The 18,226-nt window shown below is 44.7% G+C and overlaps 1 protein-coding gene across 2 annotated transcripts; it reads left to right on the plus strand.

The window, feature by feature from the left end:
- The first annotated feature begins 13,559 nt into the window (after positions 1-13,559).
- Positions 13,560-15,722, plus strand: HES4 (hes family bHLH transcription factor 4). Of its 2 annotated transcripts, none has more exons than XM_032779941.2 (4): positions 13,560-13,958; positions 14,501-14,596; positions 14,754-14,841; positions 15,111-15,722. In XM_032779941.2, the coding sequence occupies exons 1-4, from the start codon at positions 13,851-13,853 to the stop codon at positions 15,689-15,691; spliced, it is 873 nt and encodes a 290-aa protein (XP_032635832.1). In that variant the 5' UTR covers positions 13,560-13,850; the 3' UTR covers positions 15,692-15,722. The 2 variants fall into 2 exon arrangements, with proteins under 2 accessions (XP_032635832.1, XP_032635833.1); XM_032779942.2 differs by having other exon boundaries at positions 15,114-15,722.
- The last annotated feature ends 2,504 nt before the right edge of the window (positions 15,723-18,226 follow it).

Below are 18,226 nucleotides of genomic sequence, written 5' to 3' on the forward strand. Positions count from 1 at the left end.
AAACTTCCTCTGAAATCGATGGGAGTTGCAGATAGTCAAAGTGTGTGCTTGACTCTTTGCAGTTGTTACTGAAAACTGTCAGGCTGTTTGCAACCTAATGACGGGTGCTAGCTTGTTAGTATAGATGGGTGTGTGTATCCAGATTCATGAGGCTTAATTCTCAAGGGGAACCATCCACTGGAAAATAAGGGACCATGAAATTTGCCACTCCAGATCAGACCATTAGCCTATCAACTCCTATATTCTAACTCAGGAAGTGACCACTCTGAGATGCTTCAGAGAAAGTGGTGATCTGACTAATATAGTACCTGGATAACTATTATTCTGGGTTTCTATAGCACTTAGCACAGTGGGTCCTGGTCCATGACTGCAGTTCTAAGTGCTATGATAATGCAACTAATAAATACAAATTGTTATATGCAGTGCGGTCCCCGAAGGGAGGTGGAGGATTCTTCCTGCCCCCAAACTGATCAGCTGATGCCCAGAGACATGTGGATTTGATTACTGTTGTCTTAGCAGACAGAACTACCAGGGCTGTTCACAGTCATAACATTATCCAGCCTTTTAAATATCCAGCCACATATTTGACTTGAGGGCCCATTAGAGTCTGGGAGGTCCACACACTGACTATATTCTGGTGTGGAGATATTTCCTCACACTGTCTTTCTTCCAGACAACCCCCAGCAAACTCACTGAGTGTCACCTAGCAGTTTTACCAACCTTGGCTTCTGTCCCCACACCACACATTGCAACACGAGACATATTAACATTTCCGCGATATCTGTCAGTGCGGCAACACGGATCGATCACCAGGACCGTGGTGGGTAGAAATTTGATTTTAAGAGGCAAAGTATGAGAAAACCAGTAACAGATGAAATAAAATATTTACAAACATCTACATAGGCTTCTTTCTTTCTTTCTTTCTTTCTTCATTTCAGCCATCCATTTCATTGCTCTTGTACTTTTTACAGCTATTTATTGTCCAGAGGAATATTTACAAGCAGTCTGTTAATAACACATAATTATGTAAAGTAACATAGGGCAAGATCATACCTAACCCCATGTACATGGGACCATGGGGGTGAAAGGAGCAACCCTCACCCCCTGTAAAGAGTCCCTCCATCCCAGTCTGGCTACATATACTGCAGGTAACACTAGGGGAGGCAGAACTGCCTCTTCAGGGCTGCTCCTCCTCTTGCATTGGGAGAAGGAAGCAATCTGTACCTGGTGCAGTTTACTTCCCACACACACATACATTCATCCACCCCTGGGACAATGGTGGAAGGGGAACCAGGAACCAGGTTGTGACTCTCAGAGACCGAGAGCGATCTGGTTCCTGACCCGTTCCTAGGGCACTGCAACTGCATGCTGTGCCTTACTGAGCCACAACTGAGCCCATCACAGCTGTGGCCTCGATCCTGCAAACATGACAGCACAATACTCCCACGAGCAGTCAATGGAACTACTCACAGGAGCAACTGTTCATTGGAGGATCAGACCCTCCACATGTCAGACGCACAGAAAATGTCACAATATTATGTCATCCTGTTACCTTAGGAGTTGTTATTATGGACATATCAAACATCTTACCAAGGCAGGGAACCTGGCAAGGTGTCACCACGTAAGATGCGCCACAGCTTGAGGCTACATTCCTAAGCTATATTTTAGGCAGTACATTTCAAGCTGCTTGAGCTGTGCTTGGATTTAACACGTGCTGCTCCTTAGCAAACATAATTAAGAACAGTATCCATGGAAGGAGATTTTCTCCCCAAGGCCACCTAATACAGATGTAATTGACTCTATTTTCTGCTTCCTGCACATGGATTGCAGCAACTCAGCCTCTATTATCCATCAACAAATTAACAGGATCCAGTCAAAGGGACCTCTTCAACCAGGATTGGTTTTGGAGAATGGAGCACTGGGCTGTGTTAAATCTGGACACAACCCTGCTTCATTCTCTTTCTTTTTATGTTCACCGCCTTTTCAAGATGTTTTCAAGTTAAGGATAAGTCAGCAAATATGTGTTTGGGCAAACTGGTGGGGCTTGCTAAAGAAGAGGACATCTGTCTCAATCAGCTGGTCTATTCTGTTGCTAGAATACAACAGGGGCGCCGAGTATTTAAACACCAAAAAAAGGGCATTGTGTTAAGAAAGTAATTTTTACATTTGCAGATGCAATTTTCTTCTGCTTAAACTTTAAGGAGCAGAAAAAAAATTAAAACCCATTTGCTTCATTTAAGAAAAAAAGAGAAAAATCTCCATTTATAAAGTTGTGAAATTCCTTCCACATTACTGCGAGTTTATTCCCTTAGCCAGTTCTACGTCTCTGAAAAAGATTTCCAATATTTAAAGCAGAGACAATAAATAATAGTTTATTAGCACAGCCAGTATTTTTCTTATAAATATCTTAGCATAGAGCTGAAATGGTCTACAAATTCACTGGAACACATGGATGCCTTTACTGTTGATTGTGTTACGACATGCTTTGGTAACACAAATGAGTATTTGACTCATGAAATATGTTGCATTTTACCCAGTAATCTCAGCACAACAAAAGGAACTCACAACAAAAGTCACGTAAAAAAAGAACAATTTTGGACTCACTAAGGCAAAAATCTTGAAAAAAAGAAAAAGAAAAATTCCTGGTGAAAACTGTTACATGTCTCCTTCCTTGCTAAGAGTTCTCTTAACAACGCATTTCATGTCAGCTATGTTTATTAATCAAAATTAGAGGTGGACTTAAAGCCAACCCCCACAGTTAACCGGTCACAAACTTTGGTGCAGTTTAAATAAGGATTCAGACCTGAACTTTACGGTCTGGGCTTATCTGTAATTACTAATGGCTTGATCACGTAGCCTTTACTTAAGCAAAATAATTGTCTTCTGGTTAAGTCATAGGACTATTACTTTTGGGACAGGGTCTGTCATTTTGTTCTGTATTTGTACAGCATCTTGCACCATGGAGTTCTGATCTATAATTAGGGCCATTCGGCTGTACAGTAATACAAATAAATAATAATTAACAGTGAGACCTGGATTCATTTCCTAACTCTGCCACGGACTCTCCGCATTATCTTTGACTAGTCACTTTGGCCCAGTCCAGTTAAATGTGAAAAAATGGAACGACTTCTGCTTAAATTGGAACATCTACTTTGCTGGAGCGGGGCCTTAGTCTCTCCATGCCTCATTTCCCTATCCGTAAAGTGGGAATAATAATGTTTCCCCTCTTGTGAGGATAAATCCAATAGTGCTTGGGAGGTGCTGAGGCCAGGGTGATGGGTGGGAGAGAAATAGATCAATAGATTCAGTGCAAAAGGCAGCAGAAATGGGCCCAGCAAGTGTAAAAGAACACAGGTGTATAAAACCCATTTCCATAAGTGTTTTCCTACACTGCTTTCTGACTGGTATTTTTAAAGTCATGGGACCCTATAATTAATTTCAATTGCTTCAAATGTTAAAATCCAGTGGGCACGGCGGGGATGTGCAAGGTGGGAAGGGGGCGGGGGGCTGTACCGTGATTTGTTACACATTATAGTCTATTAAAGAACCTCCTTACAATCTGCCAGTCCTTAATGTCTTAATTTCTCCTCCCTCTTTCCCTTTGACACACTATCCAAAGCAATGTATGAGTGGGGAATGATTGCACAGGATAAACCAAGGGAAAATCCAGGAGGGATTATAGTCCAATCCCTGGGCAAACAGGAGTCGGAGGAGCTGCACACAGACACAGCTGTCAGCCTCAACAATACCCGGAGCAAACAATTCCCCGGTAACAAGACCCTAACAAGGGGCAAGAACCATCAGGAGTTGGGAACGAAATAAAACCTGCATTCAAACCCCTGGGATCCTGGTCCTTTTATGAGCCTTTTCAGCCCAGCTGCAAGCTTTTGAGTTGTGCTTCAAAATTTTAGAAGCTTCGCTGTAATAAAATTGGGCTTAGAGATCAAAAGGAGTCTAGGATCCAGATGCAGGCTGGCCAAAGAGCATCAGTGTTCTTCACAAGCATTTTGTTCTTTTCTGTTCTCTGGGATCTACTCAGACGTGAATATTGGCATCACAATATTGGCATGCATGGTGGAAAGAGTCTGAAGCTTGCTTTTCTAAAGCCACAACATGTATGAACAGGACTTTTCTTTTTTTTTTAAGGGATCAAGATTAAAAATATAGGACATGCCTGTAAAGGAACCACAGGGGATTTTCACTTAATCCCTAATAAGGAAAAGTTCCATCTCAAGTTACAGCCAGTTTAAATGTGTTTGCTTTTCCATTGCATGTTTAGGGCATTGCTGCATTGTGCCATTTCACAAGCAATGGGACCTGTGAAAGACAAAATTAAACCAAATCCAGAAAATTAGCAGAGTCTAAGGCATGGGGGTTAATTAAAGAATTGTTGTAGAGATTATCTTTTCTTACAGGACATGTTTTTCGAGTTGTGATTATGATTCATCGTCAGTCCCCTTTGTGGTGTATTGAAAATGGTGTTAAAATTACAGGCTGTCGCTTTAAGTCAAAGAGGTTTCCTGGTCCTGCTTGCAGGCTTGGAGGTTCTGTAGGGAAGTGGGTGATCTGGGCCTTCAACGGTCAGTCTGCAAAGAGCCAGCCTAGAGCAATGTGTATTGAATTGTGCCTTTCTGCTTTAGGGAGCAGCCTGCTTTTTCTCTCTCTGCTTTTGGCTCGTGTGTGTTAGGGTTCGGGAGTCTAAAAACTAAAGTCATGTTACATTGCAACCTTTCTGAACGTGTATTTTACATTTTTATCTAACTTGCTTGTGTGCATGCCAACCTTCATCTCTTCTGTGAGACCTATGGGCCCTGCTAATGAAATACAGCCAGGGTAAAATGGCACCCAGGATGATGAGCCGGATTCATTGCTGTGGACAAGAGCTGCTTGGCACAGGAAAGGGGCCATTAGGGATTTGAATATGGCAGAAGTCCCCAGCTGGGGGGGATGCAGGTGGTTTCCACTCTCTTTGCACAGCCTGAGCAGTGATTCTGCCCTATTAATGGTAAATCATGAGCCATAATGGCCTGATTTAGCAAATCTCTCGTTAACTTCATGGGAGCAGGATTAGGCCATAAATTCCAATATCATTTGTGCCTGCCTAAAATCTACAACATTTGGCTGTCAGACAGCACACACAATGACCACCGAAGAGGACAAGAGTGTGTTTACATTAGGGCCTGATCCCGTCACCTTCATGCTGGGAAAGACTGCAGAATGGGGCCTGGTCACACTTCCATGAACTAGTTCTTGACTTTTAACTGAATTGAGTATGATCCTCCAAATGTGGGTTGCTGTGTACATCTAAACACATACAAGTGGGGATGGAGGGGAAACAGGTCTGCTGCAGAACTTGCTTCTGATTTCTCAATGTTCAAAAAAATTCAAAACATTTTGGAGTGCTTTTGGAGAAATGTCTTCTGGTCTTACACATAAATACATATAATTTAGAGAGAAAGAGAGAAATGGGGTGGATGGAAAGAGAGAGAGGAAGAGAGAGAGAGAGGGACAGACAGACAGACAGGGTTTGACTTTACCCATTTAAAAACATCAGGTTTTTACTTTTGCTCCAAAAGGGTAATAAATATTGCTTATGTATAAGTTCTTATTGCAAAATGTGTGTAGCCCTATCAATAAACAGCCTGTTCAGTCTATATGTAGCCATTTTACACCAACCCATATTACTCCTCTTGGTGATAATCTATCCCCAGATAATCACTATTAGAACATAGTTCCAAAATGTATTCAAGATTTTTCCCTGATTTGGGGAGGGTTTTGCACTTTGATACACAAGAAATCTTACACAAACCGAAAAACATAAACTCGAGCAATCTCCCCAAAATACTATTTGTTGGGTAAGATGGTATCAGAGCCTGATCCAAAGCCCACTGGAGTGAATAGGAGTCTTTCCGCTGACTTCATTCAACTTTGGATCAGGCTCGAAATGCATTTGGAATTCTGAAATTAAAAAAGGACTGGCTGTTCTGTCAGAACTTTAGAATGACGGAGATCACATTTAATTGGCTCACAGGAAAGAGTTTCCCTCACAGAAAGACACCTGCATCATCCAGTGTTCTTGGGCCTGGGGCTGCCATATTGGAAGTGCTACTGAAATCATTGTTTTGGGACATTAATGTTATGTTTAAACTCTGATTTTGTGACTGATGCACAAAAGTTACTATCAATGTTGGGCACCACTTTTGCCAATATGGACATTACTTTAAAATACAAAACACATTTTAAGGAAATAAAATAAACCTTTCTGGTAATCTTATTAAACAATGCGGCTCTGTATTGCCCTGGCCCAGATTATAAAAGAGCCCATTGAACTTTCCAAACCCGGTTAAGCAAACATATATGTATTTTTCTTCTGTAGCACAATAGGCCTCTCAGTGCATCTTTACAAAGGACTGCATGACAATTTTGTGTACATTATTTATATAACTCCTGAGTCACAAACCAGGAAACACAGCACAGACACAATCCAGAAATCCACTTCACAGAAGTACTGCCATTTGTGTGATCGGCTGTGTTTGAGCATGGTAAAGGTAAAACAATATTTCCCCAGGTCCTTTGATGCCTAGCTGAAGATGGGTGCATTTTGCAGGCTGAATGGTGCAAACCACACAAAATTACACCTGAAAATGAAAGGCCCAGAGACAGATTCAGCAATGAAAACTGAAATGTTTCAAAGAGCCACTTTCCATCTATCTAGGTGCCTATATGGCTCCATTGCTGGAGGCTGTGAGTGCCTCCCAAATACTAATGACAACTCTCTTGTAAGGCCAGTGACATATTATCTCCATTTTTGCAGATGGGCAGGAGAAGAACACACACACATACACGCACAGATGAAGCAACCTGTGCAAGCTCCCAGTAGGAATCTCTGCAAAGGCAGGAACTGAACCCAGATTTCAAGAGTTCATTTTTTTTCCATGCATCCCTTGGTGACTCCCATGGCTGGTTGCAAGCCCCAAATCAAGCATAGCATATTGAAGGGATGCCAGATATGTCCCTAAGTACCTACTATTTAGGGATAAATCTCCTGGCACTAGCTGAGCTCTTTAGCTCTGGTTAGTAAATGTTTTCAATTAGTTGTGGGGTTTTTATTGACATAGTTCCCCTGGTGTTTGATGACATGATTAGTAACTGGTTTCCTGCCATACGCCCATCTGAAATGTGGATCCTTGCCAAACAATCCTGTCTTGCTGTAGCTGTCCGACCCCATCACCCACTCTCCCTTCTGTATGAAGTTAATAGTTATAGGTTACTCTGTTATCCATGTGTCCCCCAGCTGGAGCATAGAAAACAGTTTGGGGTACCCTGCTATTTATCACTTGATCTTCATCCTTATTGTGCAATGCTGAATTCTCTGGGGCTCATGTGAACTGCTGCAAATGATTAACTCCGCCAGCTCAATCCAACTTTCTGCAAGGCAGATGCTCAGACTTTTGCAGAGTGTTGAGTCTAATTGCCAAGTGGTGTAGCTTTCTGTTTATACACACACACACACACACACACACACACCCCTCTGAGATAAACCCTGCTTCCACTGAAGTCAATGGCAAAAACTCCCATTGACATCAATGGGGTGAGGCCTTGGCAGACAATGGAATTTTAAAGGAAATTTACAAAAAACTCAGAGCCTGATCTTTCTGCCTTTGAAGGCAAATGGCAAAACTCCTATTGACTCCAATGGGAACAAGATCAGGGCCAAAGAATGGAAAACACCCTAAACAAATCCTGCCCATCAATGTCAAACAGCAGGAGATTCTTTAAAATGTATGTGAAGAGAGGAGAGGCAAATCTCAGCTTCCCTGCACATCCCACCCCAGCTGATGGAAGTGGCAGGGTTTTCAGCCAGTGGCTTCTAGCAGATTTGGATTATGTCACAGCATTTCTCTTGTCACTGGCAAATTTAGAATTTTGGGAAAGAGAAACAACTGCACTGCACTAAAAAAAACCCAAAACCCAGCAAACCAGCAATGCAAGGAAAAAAGGGTGTCTCTGAAGAATCTGGGCATGTGAGGTTGGGACTGGCAAACCTTTAGTCATATTTTCAATCTTCCAGCTGATGGGATGGGAGTCCCTTTCTGTGGCCCGCAGCCTGTTGCAAGCCAGAGGGGGTTCCTTGGAAATCCCAATGCCCCCTGGCGGCTAGTTTCTAGGAGCTCAGCAAATTGTGTCTCCTCTACCACCTCAGCTGGGCTACCTGTTATTAACTAACTGACAGCAATGGGGAAAAGAGATTCGCTCCTTACTGAGCATCTCCTTGTGACCGTAAAGGACCAGGCAATTGGTGTTAGCCTCGGAACCCCAGAGGGGAAACTTGGAAGAATTTTTTTTTACTTTAAAAAAGTGAGCTTGTGATTTCTTAGAATGAAGTTTTCTTTTTGCTGGTAATCTTCGGTTGGTTGAAGTCCTGGAATCTAGTGATCTGTTTAATTCCTTCTAGTTCCTGTAGTCGCAGCTGTTGCTTTTAGTATCTTATGTGCATTGCTTCATGAAGGAAACGTAAGAGGAAGGTCTGTTTCATGAATCAGAGTGTGATTTTTTTTTTAAATTGAGGTGGGGAGAGGTTTTCGGCAGGGTTTCCCTGGGGCCGGCAGGGAATGGAGACTGAGGTCTAAATCCTCCCAGGAAGGTGAGTCATGACAATGTCAGTGAAACCAGGTTGGCATTTGTGCTCTAGGTACAGGCAGACGGGTTGGTACGGGCTGAAAGAACAGCCAGGTTACAGAGGAACACAAAGGCCCTGTCAGGGCCCTTCCCTGAGGGCAATGGGGCAGATCATGCTGGATCTAAAAGAAATGGAGAGGGGAAGGAGTTTGGGCTGTCTTGGGAGGGAGAATTTAGGGGCTTTTGCTGATCCTGAAAGTGAACAAATGGCACATCCAAGCAGAGTTTCTAGGTAAATCTCTCCTTTTCCCCTTGCATTCTTCTCCCTCCCCCCACCCCCAGCCAGCAATTTTGCTGGGGAATCCCAGTTCAGACCTGTAGCACACAACACCCCCTCCCCCACTCCATTCCCTATGCTCTTCCTGGGACTCTCCCAGGCAGAGGCTGTTTATATCACTGGGACTTGTTGGGGGTTTTTTGCCAGATAATGGGTGGTTTTGTGATCCAGACATATCTCTAGGCTGAGGCCACCCAACTCATTTCACTTGTGCTAGAACAATCTCAGGCCAGTGCACAAACTTCGTCACATTACATGGGCAGCTGCAGGACCAGAAAGTTAGCACAGGCTATGCAGCATTAGACCTGAAAAGGAACCAAAAATCTTCTCTTGGATCAATTAAACGGAACTAGCATGTCGGAAAAAATTTCCTTCCCCTCACAGCCTTCCAAAAATCCTCCCTGAGCACAACCCCAGAGAGAGCACAGACCACCAAACAATGCATCAACAGTCACCAATGCTACTCTTTATGCATCTTATATTGTGCTTTATGGACCAGACTATCCCCTGCTAAATTTAATTCAATGGGGTTGCAATGAGAGAGAGAATTTTTCGCTGAGCAATATTGGACTTTCAGTTCACGCCAATTAACAAACTGGTCTGCAGGTGGCGCTCGCGGGCTTTTTTCCCCACTCCTGCAATTTACAGGCACTATACAAAAATACTAGCATTTGGGGATGGGGGAGAGTAAGTGTTATATCCACCCCACCCACAACCCACTCACACACTTGCCTCTAGTTCTGTTGGGAGATTTGACTATTTAGTTAGGTGCGTCAACAGCTAATTACCATAGCAGTATCAGGAAAGTTACAAATTATAAATCTGGCATCAGAAGTGGTTAAAACCAAATGAAACAATTAATCAGGGCAAATTAAAAGCAAAACACAAGACATGTCAACAAAAGAACCTGAAAATATAAATGGTTATATGCCTTTTTCTAACAAATCAATCCACAGTGCATTTGGTTAGTCGTGTTTCATAAAAGAAGGAATTTTAATTTACAAATAGCATTTTTTTTAAAGTTGTTGCAATTCATCTTTTACCCATTGCTTCAAAAAACCTAATGACAAAAGCAGGCAGTGTATTAAGTCAATAAGTTCGTTTTAAATTTTAAAAAGTTTTAAAAAAGGAATATATATTTTTAATAAAAATCATTTGTGTAAGTCAAGAGACCAGAAGTTTTATATAAAGGCTTGGAAGGAATACATTTTTATCAGTAAACATCAGTTTCACCGTACACATACAAACTGATGAAAAATTATTTCCATTGATAATAATTGACAAGTACAGATGGGCAAAGTATGAAAAATGCTACTTGAGAATTTATTAGCATTTGCTTTAAAGATATTTACTTTGTATGTTTTGACATGGGATGGTTGATAATTTGTATTTCAATGATTATAAAGCTTTAACTTTTTAATTTCAACCTCTACTGTCATTAAATAATTATGGTCGGCCCCCATTGCCCGACCCCTTATAATTTCCCACAAATGTGAACATTTAAATCAATGAACAATTTAAAATATGCTTTAAACCCATAATTTTGTGCAACTGTGAAATTTTAAATGGATAAAAATTGAAAAAATGTTTTAAAATAAACATCAATATTATCCATTTAAATTATAAAAAATAAAACTTAAATTCTGCCAACCCTAAATATATATATGAGCCTTATATAGAATGATCTTTAAACTAGGAAGGGTTAGAAATTAATTGGGAGCTTGCAGACTATTTAATGAGATCACCTCCATGTAAGAAGGCTGGGAATTATTATTAATGATGTTTATTATGGTAGGGCCCATGGGCCAGCCAAGAAAGGGCCTCATTGTGTTAGGCATTACAAACACATGGCAGCGGGTCTCTGCCCCCAAGAGCTTACTAGCTAAATGGACAAGGCAGACACAGCGTGGGGGAAAGGCATATAACACAGCTGTGCTGGTAGCAAATGCCATATTCGTTCCAGGATTTTTTGTAATGTGTTTAGTTAGGGGATAAGAGAAATGAAGAGAAAAGTGAAGGGAGATTCTGCACTTCCGTCTGCATAGTTTCACACACACACATAATCCTCTTCACGCTATTGTAGTCTGAAGCAGTTTCATTCTTTCTTAAAATAAAAACAAACAAAAAGTGGAGCTTTATCATTACAAAGAGAAGACAGGCAGCCCCATGCTGCTGCAGTAAACATCCAGATCAACCCTACACCCAAAATCACGTTGCCACTAATCCTGCATTCCTGGGGCACCCCAAATGCTCATTGGTTTTATCTACACTTGGTAGATCCTGTGCTGAAAAATTATTCTTTTAAGGGGTCAGCTAAAATGCCAACGTTTTGGATTTCCCTTACAGATTGATTTCATCAACAGCAGTTCGAGGGACAGCGGGAATGTCAGATGTGGCCCATTCTTTCCAGCTGATGAATGGAGAAATGTGATGAGGGGAGGGAAGATGGTTTCTCAGGGTCTGCTGGCTCCATTTGCACCTATTTTCTTTTTTGATTCTGGACACTAGGATTTCTTCTTGGAGCTGTTGCAAATGTCAGCCTGCAGGTATCCTGCCAAATTCTTGTTTTGCTTCCCTTCCTCTAACCCTTGATCCTTTGTGGCGGTCCTTCCCAGAGGCGCCCTACCCCTGTCTCCAACTGTCTGAGCATGGATTATTATATTATTATTTGTTCCCTTCTTGATTTTTGCACACAAGAAAGAAGGAGTCGGGAGGGGGTGGGGTGGGAGGAATTTCCCAAGGAGAGAAAAATCTGCAAGAGAAAAAAAAGCGGGGTGGCGGGGGAGATCTGATCTAACTCAGAGTCTCTCTTTACGTTAATGGGACAGAGAGGCACTGTTTGGCATGGGAGATTATTTCTGGAGCACAGGAGGAGGCGTGGTTTTCCCATGGCTGCCTCCCTTGCCTGGTGCATGACTGGAGCTTGCCTGCTTTGCTTTTGCACCGCGCAGGAAGCCAGAAGCACTTTGGCACGTGCTCCCGGGGCCAGGCAGGAGAAGGGGAGCGCGCGCCCTACCAGGGCTGCATCTGAGGGGTGGAGGCACGAGCACAGCTGGCTGCTGCCTGGCGCCGGGGCCTGATTGACAGCTGGGGGAGTTGCCAGCCAATGGGAGAAGGCTTGGCCTGCAGCCCCGGGCCCATTGGCTGCCCGCCTGCCACGGCTTCGCGTGCCGGACCAGCTGCTGCTGCTGCTGCTGGAGTTCGCAACAGCTGGAGGAAGATGTGGGCATTAGTCTGGAAACAGAGGTGGGTGGCTGGGGGATTTCTAACTGCAAGACCTGCCTTATAAGAACCCGTGTTTTCACCCACACATCCGATTGCCCTGCACCATAATAAGGGCTCCCCTACAAGCCCCTGGGGAGGGCTGCAGTATTATTTACCCAAACCACTGGGGAAACATCTATTTTAACCTAACTACGTGATACCGTGGAGAACATCGCCTCTCTGAGAATCCAAACTCTGGCCCCACAAACTCAGATAATACTAGGAAAGGGGGCGGGGGGTTAAGGTGCTATATTCACACCTTTCCCACTTCTTTCCAATCGCAAGGCAACGAAAACAACCGCATTCCTATAACGCAGGGTCCAGGCGATCTGGCGTTAGTTTTGGTGCATTAAATCAGCATGATCAGGCATATAAGCAACGAGTTGATTAGAAGGGTTTGGATGGAGAGCTTCGTCCCTAGAAAAGGTCACTGGATAAATTGCTCTTTCCTCCCTGTTGTCTGCTCTATTCCAGTTGCAACAGCTAAAGATCTGCTCCGATAGGATTAAGGGGATGCGCGGATTTCCCGTGTATTGTGGTTCTTTATGCAAAAAACAACGTCCTCCCCAGACCTTTAGTTTTTTTAATGGACCAATTGAAATAATCCCTTTCCCACGCAGAGCAGTAGAGTGGCATTCGTCTGGATAAAATGCCACAGCCTTTCCCAAAGGCTCTTCAGGTTGCGTTCAGACCTGGACAGTTGCCTACGGAACAACTCTGATCCACTGATTGGGCCCCTTATTTTTAAAAAATTGCAAGGGCTGTTTGCAGGGATGCCCCAGTTCTGGATGCTGGTCGCTCTGGTTTGGCTTCACAGTTTTTCTATTGGGGGGCGAGGGGGTTGATCTGCTTCATCCTCCACCCCTTGGGTTTTCAGGGGCCGTAGGATAACTTCACACTCCTCCTGCCTTACCCTTTTCGAGAAGAGTTTGCATCGCTTCTCCCCCATTTTGGGGAGATTGTTTCCTTCCCTCTGCTCCCTGGAAGGCTCGCACTGCCCACCTAAGCTTCCCCCTTTCTTTCACCCCCCTGCTTGCCAGACTCGCCACTGGCTCCAGCCTCTTGGCTTTTCATTCCACTCCCCGCCCCCCCGCATCTCCCCAAGGTTGCTGGCTTGTCTTTTACCCTGGGGCAGGATTTTTGGGAAGCCCAGCGCGTGACTGACAGCTCGCGGGGGCGTCCTCCAATAGGCAGGCGGGCTGGCTGCCCGGTGGGGTGAGTCCCGGCTCTCATTGGCTGGCGAGAGTGTGGGAAAGAATGCAGAGAAGGTTTCACACGAATTGGGAGCAGCCGCTGGGTATAAATAGAGCGGGGGGTCCCTGACTCTCGGGCTTAGCAGCAGCCGCCGGCACTGCCACTTGGCACCAGCTGCAGGAGCCCGAGCAGCCTCGTGCAGGGTCGCTTCGCCGCTGTGCACTGACTTTACCCTGTGATCAGTGGTTGCAAAGCCAGATTGCTCCTTGAACCGTGTCCAGGGTGCAGCTGCCTAGACCTCCTCCCCCAGCCCCCAGGCACTGGGCTCATTCTAAGGGATACAGTTTGAAAATAAATTGCAATTATTATTTTTTGCAACATCCCTTTCCCCCCTCCGCTTGCGTTTTTTGTGGTCAAGAGACTTTTTTTTTCAAAAATGCCCGCTGATACCATGGAGAAACCGACAGCCTCCCCGATTGCTGGTGCCCCAGCTACCTCCAGCCACACGCCGGACAAGCCCAAGAGTGCCAGTGAACACAGAAAGGTAAACTGCATCACTTCTTACCCTCAGAGATGTAATAATCCCACCTGGCTTGGGTATATATGGATAGGGATGGGTATGCACAGCATAGTGTTGCATATGCCATGCTCTGTTGCAATAGAAGGTACATCTAATACAAGAGGTATATCAGAATATCATGGTGATTAATATTAAAGAGTATTTCCGTATCGCTATACAGTAATACGCAGTAGTGACGAAAATAGACCTAAAATCGCTGTAATCTACAGCTGTGTACAGTAATATGCAGTAGTGATTAGTATGAAGTAATGCGAACACGGACCCATACAGTGGTACAGGCAGTCGTGATTGCTACTTAGGAGCAGGCTGCATAGGGGAATGGGAATGAGTTGCGGTGAGAGACCGAGGTACTACGTTAACACGCAATAACAGATCAGTATAGCAATCTGCTATAGGATTGACGCGCCCTGCAGGTGAGATGCATGTGTATAGCAGTGAGATTGTAATGTGGAAAGGAGGCAAATACATTTACCTCTGCTTCTGTTTCCTTCCCCCTTTCTCTCCAGTCCTCCAAGCCTATCATGGAGAAGCGGCGCCGTGCCAGGATCAATGAGAGCCTGGGCCAGCTGAAGACCCTCATCCTGGATGCCTTGAAGAAAGATGTAAGTTGAGCTCTGGCGATTTCAGGGGCAGTTTGGGGAGATCTGAGAGGAGGATTCACAGGGACTGTTCTGAAGGTTGCCAAGCTGTGGGCGAGAGGGGTGGTGGTAAGAGGAGAGACCCTCATCTTTACCTTCTCTCCTTTGCTCTCTTTGCCAGAGCTCCAGGCACTCCAAGCTGGAGAAAGCAGACATCCTGGAGATGACGGTGAAGCACCTGCGGAACCTGCAGCGAGCCCAGATGACAGGTAAGCACCAGCTCTTCCAGTACAGCTCCCTGGAGTGTGGGGGGAGCTCCAGCATTTGTGAACTGCTGGGCAGTAGACCAGAGACTGCAGCTGCCAATGCATGCAGCTGTGCATCCAAGCACCGGGCACCCTCTCATGGAGTAGTCAGCAGGTGCCCTTGGAATAAAGTGCCTGCACCACACTGCAGGATGGGTGGAGGCTTGAGGTTCTGAGTCAGACCCTTCCTGCTTCCCAGTGCTAATGTGTGACCCTCTCCTCTTTCATTGCAGCAGCTCTGAGTGCTGACCCCACTGTCCTTGGCAAATACCGAGCTGGATTTAACGAGTGCATGAACGAGGTGACCCGGTTCCTCTCCACCTGCGAAGGGGTGAACACAGACGTACGCACCCGCCTGCTCAGCCACCTCTCTGCTTGCCTGGGCCAGATCGTGGCTATGAATTACCCTCCACCACCGCCCCCAGCTGGCCAGCCTGCTCATCTGGCACAACCTCTGCATGTCCAGCTTCCCCCAGCCGCCACTGCAGCTGGGGCCGTGCCTGTGCCCTGCAAACTGAACCCTTCCGAAGCCCTGTCTCCCAAGGTCTATGGGGGTTTTCAGCTGGTCCCAGCTACTGACGGCCAGTTCGCTTTCCTGATCCCTAACCCAGCTTTCGCTCCCAGCAGCGGACCTGTCATCCCCCTCTATGCCAACACTAATGGACCACTGTCTTCAGGCAGCGGGCCAGGGAATGGAACCCCGTCAGCATCCCCAGTGCAGGGTCTGACGTCATTTGGGGGTAGCTTAGTTCCAGCATCCCAAGCTGGGAGTCCCACCGGGGAACGCAGTGAATCAGTCTGGAGACCTTGGTGACTTGTGTGTAAAGCCTTCCTCCCCGCCCCCCCCCCAAAAAAAAACAAAACCACACGCTTTGGTTCCGTTGTATGGAACCTTGTTTTGTTTTTAAAGCAGATTTTTTTTAAAAGGACTTTAGTACAAAGTGTCTATTTATTTCCAGAGGTTGGGATCTCAACTTGTATTTTTTACTCCTTTAAAGAAATGCCTTTATTTGAAAGACTTTAAAAAAAAAAAAAAAAAAGAGAGAGATTAGTTTTGTATCAGATATTCACACCCGTATAATGCCAAAGTTGTTTGTATCTTGTGTGTGTGTGTGTGTGTGTGTATGTATGTGTGTATGCGGTCAAAAGACTTCCAAAAAAGTTGCAGGTGTTTGAACAAATAAACTCTTTGAAATAGAAGTGTTTGCTCTTTTCATTGTGTGGGAGGAGGAGGGAGATAAGAAAAGCCCGTTGGATGGAAATTGGGGGAGAGCAATTTGGGTGACATTAAACAAACTGAAGGATGCATGACAAGGATCTTTTTATAGGGGTTTGGTTGGTGGTAAAACCTCTTTAAAATCTTTCAAAATTAGTTTATTCTGCATGAAAATAACTATTTCATTTGCCCAAATTGTTCTTGTAAGCCAAGGAGGAACTGTCTGCACATAGCCCTGCCCCCACTCACAGAAACACACTGCTCTCATTACCTGGTTTTAGGGAGTTCATTGAAATAAGATGCCCCATAAAATGTCACTCCCCCAGCCCCTCCCCCCCACTTTTTAAGGGAGTGTGGGAGGGGGAGTGCAAAAGTTACTATCTTGCGCAGGAAAGAGGCAAGAGAGTCGGTCTCTATTGTGGGGAATGGGAAATAAAAGGTATAAAGAGTCTCATCGAGTATGCAGCGGGCTCTTTTGGAAGTTTGGGATCCTATTGAAATGCCTGGGAACGCAGCGCTGAGGGTTAATGTGTGTCTTCCCCCCCCACACACACTCACTGACAGGGCCAGATAGACTCTGATACTCAATGCTGTTGTAAATTCAATTGCCTGGCCTCACAATGCCTACCTCAGAGAATAATTCAGGGTGGGTTTTTTTTCCCCTGTGAGCGGGGAACTGAGGAAAAGACAATTTTGCCACCCATTATGACTCACCCCCACTACTTGAATCCTGGCCAAGTGGAAGCAATTGCAACCTTGTGCACAGAGAATTAACCACTTCGAATGGTCACCAATTACTAAGGCCAAGAACATTGGGAATGAATGCAAAGTGTGGAAGGGAAAGCATTGTGCACGTTATTCCAATATTATGGGGAGGGGGAAGGGAACTGACAAATTAAGCACGTACACGCAAGTCGGGCCTAAAGACATAACCCACTTCTGCTTTGCATCACTCAGCCCCTAGCAAGCAGATCCCTTTAATGCAAAGGGTGGTACATTATGTCCCCATAATAATCCCAAATCCTAAACTTTATAGGAAAGTTAGCTGTGCCAAAAAACCAAACCAGTTCTAATAGTTAATGCTAAAAAATTGTCAAGTTTTGGAAGGGATATAAAATCTCATGCTTCAGGCTTTTAAATCTGCTAGGGGTTAGGGTAAGACTTTCATGGGGGCAGATTATCCCAGAGCTCACATAGTGGAAGTTTCTCACACCTTCTTCTGAATCGTCCGGCACTGGGCATCGTCAGAGACAGGACATTGGATTAAATGGACTTTGGGTCTGATCCAGTTTAGCAACTCCTATGGTCCTAAATGTTGGTGCAGACAGCACCCAACACTTCCAAAACTGGGGTGAGGTATCCATTGGAATGAGAGGGCTCCCAGGGGCTTTAGTATGCAATCACAGGCATAAAATCCTATTACAGGGCCTGGCTCCCATCCTCCCCAACCAGTCACCACCCCCGCCTCCTCTGTCTGAAGAAGAGGTGGAAGATCTGATGAAAGCCTGCCTGTCGCCTGGATGTAACCATATACCTCCCTGGGATAGCACTGTGTCTCTGGATTTGTCCCTTTATTCACCATTTCCCAGATCTGCCCTAGATTTAGCAGATTTTACTTTGCTAACTCACAAAAGTATCCAAGCAAAAGGAAAACGGCAAGGACTGACCCAAATGACCTTATACAATGGCAAAAGTCTTTCCAGTAGGGTTTTGATGTATTACATCAGTTCAAATATAGCAAACAATGTGATTTTTCCACCCCAACCAAAGGAGAGAACATGCATTTTACACGATCCTGTCAAAGGGTTATACCTGTCATTAAGATTATATGAACAATGAGAGCTGTAATAGTTAAGGTACAGATCTGCTTTTATTTTCAGATCTCCCACAGACTTTTGTGACCATCGCCACAAAATCCGTGCCTCAGTTCCCCCCATATAAAATGGAGATAATGATAACTGTCCAGGAGTGACCAGAAGCTTAATGAAGATGTGTGAGGAAGTTTGAGACCCTTCTGTTTGAGAGAAACCATCAACCTCAAATCCAGTCATGTGCAGAAAAACTAACTAAAAATTAGTTTCTATGACAGTATCGGCTCCTGTGTCCATCCTCCACTTCACCCCCTCACAGCCA

Source organism: Chelonoidis abingdonii, chromosome 23 (genome assembly GCF_003597395.2).
Source record: "Chelonoidis abingdonii isolate Lonesome George chromosome 23, CheloAbing_2.0, whole genome shotgun sequence".
NCBI lineage: Eukaryota > Metazoa > Chordata > Testudines > Testudinidae > Chelonoidis > Chelonoidis abingdonii.

Bases quoted from the DNA above. Each gene is read 5' to 3' on its own strand.
- HES4 (XM_032779941.2), top strand. From the start codon at position 13,851: ATGCCCGCTGATACCATGGAGAAACCGACAGCCTCCCCGATTGCTGGT. The intron at 14,597-14,753 runs GTAAGTTGAGCT...TCTCTTTGCCAG, and splicing joins TGGATGCCTTGAAGAAAGAT to AGCTCCAGGCACTCCAAGCT. The intron at 14,842-15,110 runs GTAAGCACCAGC...CTTTCATTGCAG, and splicing joins GCAGCGAGCCCAGATGACAG to CAGCTCTGAGTGCTGACCCC.